Here is a 6,180-nt window from a genome sequence, read left to right on the forward strand (position 1 = left end):
GAGAGTTGTTCTTCCTCTCGAATTGAAGAACATTGTATCTTGCTTTGGTTTTGATCATCTACTAAAGGAATACAATTATTTTCTATTGTTTTCCAACGTTTTCTCCTTATTCTCTCAGTTTTTCTACTGTTTGGTGGCTGTTTTCTATTGAAAACAGTGGAATAATTGTGTTTTGGCAAGAATCCGATAGGAATCACTTGGAATATTCAAGTGGAACCTATCAATGTCCTACATCATACAATCTTGATAACTATTATCGACAGTATCATCATGAGCCTTATCCCAATTTTTATAGTTAGCCTTTTAATCCTCTTCACCAGTTAAATTCTAAATGGGTATCCATTGCTGATTTTCATATGCAATTTTGTGTTCAATGAACTGCAAATATTTTCCGACCATTAGCAGTAGTGATATGCCTTGCTATGAAATATTTGCTTTTTTGTTGTAGGTTTTTTTGATTTTATAATGGCTTCAACAACCTTAAGAAGGAGACTTCATCACGGGGATGTTGATGGAAGAAAAAATGAACACATGGATGCTTTAGGATCAGATTCCCTAAGCGAACCTCTTCTTGGAAACTATATTTATGATACAAGCCCATCAGAGGTGATATTGGGATTTTATTTGTTAAGTATGCTTTACAACGGTTCAAATTTATGTTGATCAACATAACTTACTTTTAATCTTGTAAATATCTAAAGAAATTTAGTCAAAGAAGACATCAAGATCCCTGGGATGACGGGAAGAAGGAAAATCTCCATTGGACATTTCTTTTTTCTCAATTGATTGCTCAATGGGCACAGTGGATAGGTATTTGTCATCACTTATATGTCATTACAAAGAGTACTGTTTTGTGCAAATAAGGAACGTATTTTAATGAAATTTACATGATTGATCCTTGCCTGATGAAGGCAAACTTTTTAAGCCTCTTGCTAATTATCTCATTAAAGTTTATATTCTGTTGTTATAAGCAAATAGCTTTTAAACTTTATGCAGTACCATTATTCGACTATTTATCTTTAACTTTGCTGTTTCAATTCAACCAAATATTCCTTCTTACATTTAGATGTCAAGCTAAACTGTGTAATGATTTAGCTTCTTCTGGAAACTGATCAGTGAACGAATAAACTAACTTGACAAGAGGCAATTACAAGTGCCAATTTATGATGACAAAAAGCTTCAAATCCTGTTAAAGTTACATCAGTAAGTTTTATTTTAGCTGGTAGAAATTATAGATTATCTTAAACCTCAGTCTATAATTTTTTTTGGGAGGCATGATCAATGCTGCTGGGCAATGTTTAAAAAAGTAAAGCCATGAATTGAATGGCTTGCTCCCAAAAGTTCACCTTAAGATTTAAATTGCGGAGCCTAAGCTTTTTGAATGTATATCTGTTATTTTTAGCTAATGGTTTTGGAAGGGTTAAACATGCAAAAAGTATATATATTTAAATACTCTAAGCTTTTAGATATACATTCCAACATAAATAAAATAAATAAATTATACACACTATATACTTATGGAATCATGAATGTAGGCATGTTTCATTCTTCTATGTTTTGCATGGATGAAAGATGGACGTCATAGTATGATTCCGAGAACTTTGGGATTTAAAAGAAAATTATGTGAGGTATTGATTTAATATGCCAATCTTATGCAATTTGCAAGCGACTCTGCACAAGTCAGTAATCGTACTAAAGAATGATCAAACAAAATCACAATGCTGAACATTTTACTTCATTCAAAGAAACAAAAAGGTGTACTTAAGTTTCTTTTAACTGAAAATAATTTTAAAATTTGTAATTTAAATTCTAACCCATAAAAGTATACATGTATTTGTTGAGACATATCGAGAAAGTTGGACAATAATAGGGACTTATATCAAGTAATGGGTGAATTGTTAACCTAATCGAGCTAAGATTTTGATGCATTCTATTATGACTATGTATAAGCTTTTATGTTACAAAAACTAAGAAAGAAGTGTTGAATTTGAAGTTAGATGCATAAGCTTCAAATATTTACAATTTAAGTTTAAGGTACTTTGTGAGTGGTATGCTTCTAAATATAAAGGAGGAGCTTCCAAGCTAGTTTCTATAACGTTGTTAATGAGTTAGGGGAGTCCATTCTTTGATGTCCTGTGTGTTATAGCTTTTTCCATCCCTCATCTAAGCATTTTTATTAATTTACCCTTTATAATGTTTAGTGCTAAAAGTTTTGCAACTGTGAAAACATACTTGAACCTTTTGGTGACCAAAGTCTTGAAAATTGAAGTTAATTCCATTTGAACAATGCCATGACATAGCAAGCAACTCAAACTATAGATTCAAGCATAGTTCTCTCAGCAACCAAAAATATCAAAGGGCCTAAAGCAGAAACAATTGATGATTACCTCCATACTAACGTTAAGTAGACATGGTATGGAAATTTATTTGGTTGGCTGTAACTAAATTAATTATTCAAATGCTAAATGTCATTGGTTGAATCCACTATTCACACCTTTCTTCCAGAAGTATCTCTCTCCCTACGCCTAATCTCTCTAACACACATATTGTTCTCGACACATGCTTGCACAAGAGGAAAGCAAAATTCTCCACGTTTTGCTGACAGCCTCACCTTTACTATGTGTGGTTCTTATTTATTTATTTATTTATATATTTTTAAGTTTATTATAGTTCTTAAATTTATTTGATGTAATGCTGATAACAAGTTATCTACTGCAGCGAATATTGTCCTTGGTTCCAGGTCAATTTTGGAAAGACTTTTTCCTTTTTCTTCATTTAGCTACGGAAGGCAGGATGATGAGAAATTGCTAAAAGCTCTTAGCCCCTTACAGGTATGCATATTTTCAAAGTAATAGTGAAACTTTCCTTTCTTTAAGCAAAGCAGATTTTGATTTATTTTATTTCTTTTAGTAATGTAATAAGCTGGAGATACGTTAGGAACAAATAATGCATTTGTGAATTATTAGATACAATCTGATTCATTATCAAATCCAGCTCCTCTTGAAACTTCACAAGTATCTTACATGGTACCTTCTTTAGGTTGAATGCCAAGTTATTTTTCTGAGAGTTAAGAGATATTCACTCCTATGAATATCCAAGATGCACTACACAGTTATATCCTTTCAACATAATCAATTGAATTTTAAGCTCCGTTTGGTATGGCTGTAGCTATCTTATATATATAATTAGTTATGGGATTTTGCGGGGATTGGGAAAAGTATAGTTTTTAAAATCTATTGTGAGTATTATAATATTTTGTCTTTAGAAAAAAAATTCTTAAAACTATCAGTCTATAAGAAAAGTTTCTTCTCGTCACCAAAATGTCTGACAAGAGACAAAAATGTTCCTTCTCTATTTCTTTCTTCTAATTCTAATCTACTTTATGGCAGACACTCTCTTGTAACTTAATGATTTTCTTTTTTTGTCTACTGTGCAGCAAGAAAGATTGCACAACTTAAAGCAGAGATTGAAGGTCCCATTTGACGGCTCCCGTTATGATCATCAAGTATATTTTTTTAGTTAAAAGTGCATGCAATTTTTTTTTTTTTTCATTGAAGATTCTTCGATTTTATAGTAAAAGTGCGTGCTATTTTTTTCATCTCGATGAGGCTCAGCTCGTGAGCTCGAGAGCCGGCTCGAATTAATATTTTAAAAATTTTTAAATTATTAATATTTAACAATGAAAGTTTATTATTAATATTTCAAATAAAAATCATATAAAATTTAATCATTACTAAAACAGTGAAAGTTTAAAAAAAAAAATATAAAATTTAAAACATCTATTCCATGATTCGAGCTCGAACACCTCCTGATTCGAGCTCGATTCGACTTGTTTACACCCCTAGGCCTTTTACTTTTTTTTTATTTTTATTTCCCTAGGCCTTTTACTTGAAATGTGCAATAAGTCGAGTTTGCCAAAACTTACATCTGATCTGAAATGATAAATTTGAAGAAAAAAAATTTCACTCTCTCTTGTAGGATGCATTGAGACAACTCTGGAAGCTAGCATATCCCAATCGAGAAATCCCCCCTCTCAAATCAGAATTATGGAAGGAAATGGGCTGGCAAGGTACTGATCCGTCTACAGATTTTAGGTATTACATAACATTCAACTTATCTTATTTGTTAAAACCAGATGCTTTTTGTTCTTCTAGCAGTTCTAGATATGAATAGACATGATGATACTAACTAGTACTGAATTTCCTATTATTTATCCAGAGGTGGTGGCTTTATATCATTGGAGAACCTCATATTTTTCGCCCAGAATTACCAGGTAGCTACATACTTCTTCGTGATGCAGCTGTTGTTATTTTATTGTAATCAAATTCCTTTTAAATACGGAGAAAAATTTGCCACTAACATGTCATTACTCATGCAGGATTCTTTTCAGATTTTATTGCATAAAAGAGATGGTAATCGGGCCGAATGGGAGTATCCTTTTGCTGTAGCTGGAATCAACATATCGTTTATGTTGGCGCAGATGCTGGATCTGCAAGCAGGTTATTATACTCTACAACCACAAGATGTTCTTATATTTGGAAATATATGAAATCTAATTCAGTAATCTAGAATTTAAAAAAAAAAAAACGTACTAAAAAATTGCTTTAGAAAGCAGTAAAAAAGTTGTATCAAATGAGAGAAATTATTCTGTGCGGACGTCAAACATAACTCTACGTTCGGATACCAACCAAAATGAGTCATGTCAACAATACTGAGCTCCGGTACCGAGCCGCTGGCTAAAGCATATGGAAGGCAAAATTGACCGCACAGAATAATTTTTCCTCAAATGAAGCCTAAATCTGCGTAATGTATTTTCATGGATAATAAATATAGGTCAACAGCTAAACACCTTGTGCATCTGAAATCAATGCTGATCTAATCTTATGATCTCGAAAAATTATTACGTGCCGGTCCGGATTCGTCCGGAAATCAATAAAAATGCACCACGTCGCTCAAAAAATATATCGCGCTCGTACCGAGCGCAGAACCGGACGGTTCTCCTATCCAGTGTCCGCACAGAATAATCACTCTATGATCTCATCCTATTTTGCAGGCACTCCAACATCAAAGGCAGGCACTCATTTCTTAGAACTACTTGCGAACAACGAGAGTGCTTTCGATGACCTCTTCTGCGTAGCTTTCAGGTTGATGGATGCTCAATGGCTGGCAAAGAGAGCTTCTTACATGGACTTTACTGTAAATATCCAAACCACCCTCATATTTTCTCCATTACTGTGCAATAATTTGTGCTCAAAGCTTTATTTTCTTCATTGCTGATTGCGTTCATGTATTTCCTTTGAAGGCTGTTCTAAAGGCTACAAGGGCACAGCTAGAACTCGAGCTTGCACTGGAACACATTTCTTCTGTGAAGGACTTGCCGGCTTATACAATGCTGTACAGATAGGTGCCTTCTTTCCCATTTATGATGGATCATTAATGCATGATTCATAAGCTATTAATAATTTTATAAACTTTGGTAGTGATAAAAAATATTTTCTTAAGAGGAATATTATGCAAGTAACATATTAAAATATATAATTTGATGAATATACAGTGTATCTATTTTTTTCACTTTAAGGCCTTTTCCTGCACTATCAAAGTACTTTGATTAAGGTTTCGTTTATGACGGTTTTTTTACTGCTTTTTAAAGCAACATTATAGTACAAAAATTGAAATTTTTATACTAGAAAACTGTTTTAAGAAGCAGTAAGAAAGCCGTCCTAAATAAAGTCTAGGATGACTTTCTTATTAAAAAAATTTCGTACAAAAAAATTGCTTTAAGAAATAGTGAGAGAAAGCTGTCTTAAATGAAACCTAAATATTGAAAAAAAAAATATGAGTATAAATTTATTCTTTCTTAAAGTAATTTTGTAGTACAAAAATTAAAAATTTTATACTATAAAGCTATTTTAAGAAGCAGTAAGAAAACCGTTTGTATTAGAAAGTTGTTTTAAGAAGCAGTGAGAAAGCCGTCCTAAACAAAACCTAAATATTGAAAAAAAAAATATTTATATATTGGTGTAAATTGTATTATGATGAACTAGGGATTAGAGCCTTATTAGTTTTTAGTTAAATCATAAATAGGGCTGCCAAAAAGCTCATTGCTTATTCTATCTTATTTTAATAGTTTTTAGCTGAGTCATAAATTTTATATTATTTTATTAAATAATAATAATATTT

General features: G+C 32.1%; 1 protein-coding gene across 2 annotated transcripts in view; it reads left to right on the forward strand.

Annotated features, from left to right (window-relative positions):
- The window catches only part of LOC110111439 (ELMO domain-containing protein C), a 9,851-nt gene extending 4,280 nt beyond the window's left edge, over window positions 1–5,571 (forward strand). For both annotated transcript variants that reach the window (XM_020843331.2, XM_020843332.2), the window contains 9 exons: window positions 449–606; window positions 702–810; window positions 2,719–2,831; window positions 3,437–3,505; window positions 3,979–4,094; window positions 4,219–4,273; window positions 4,379–4,499; window positions 5,054–5,196; window positions 5,303–5,571. In XM_020843331.2, the coding sequence (XP_020698990.1) occupies window positions 466–606; window positions 702–810; window positions 2,719–2,831; window positions 3,437–3,505; window positions 3,979–4,094; window positions 4,219–4,273; window positions 4,379–4,499; window positions 5,054–5,196; window positions 5,303–5,404 (969 nt within the window). In that variant the 5' untranslated portion in view covers window positions 449–465 and the 3' untranslated portion in view covers window positions 5,405–5,571. The remainder of the gene's footprint in view (window positions 1–448; window positions 607–701; window positions 811–2,718; window positions 2,832–3,436; window positions 3,506–3,978; window positions 4,095–4,218; window positions 4,274–4,378; window positions 4,500–5,053; window positions 5,197–5,302) is intronic.
- The last annotated feature ends 609 nt before the right edge of the window (window positions 5,572–6,180 follow it).

The sequence above is a fragment of the Dendrobium catenatum genome, unplaced genomic scaffold, assembly GCF_001605985.2.
Source record: "Dendrobium catenatum unplaced genomic scaffold, ASM160598v2 fragScaff_scaffold_1414, whole genome shotgun sequence".
In the NCBI taxonomy this organism is placed as follows: domain Eukaryota; kingdom Viridiplantae; phylum Streptophyta; class Magnoliopsida; order Asparagales; family Orchidaceae; genus Dendrobium; species Dendrobium catenatum.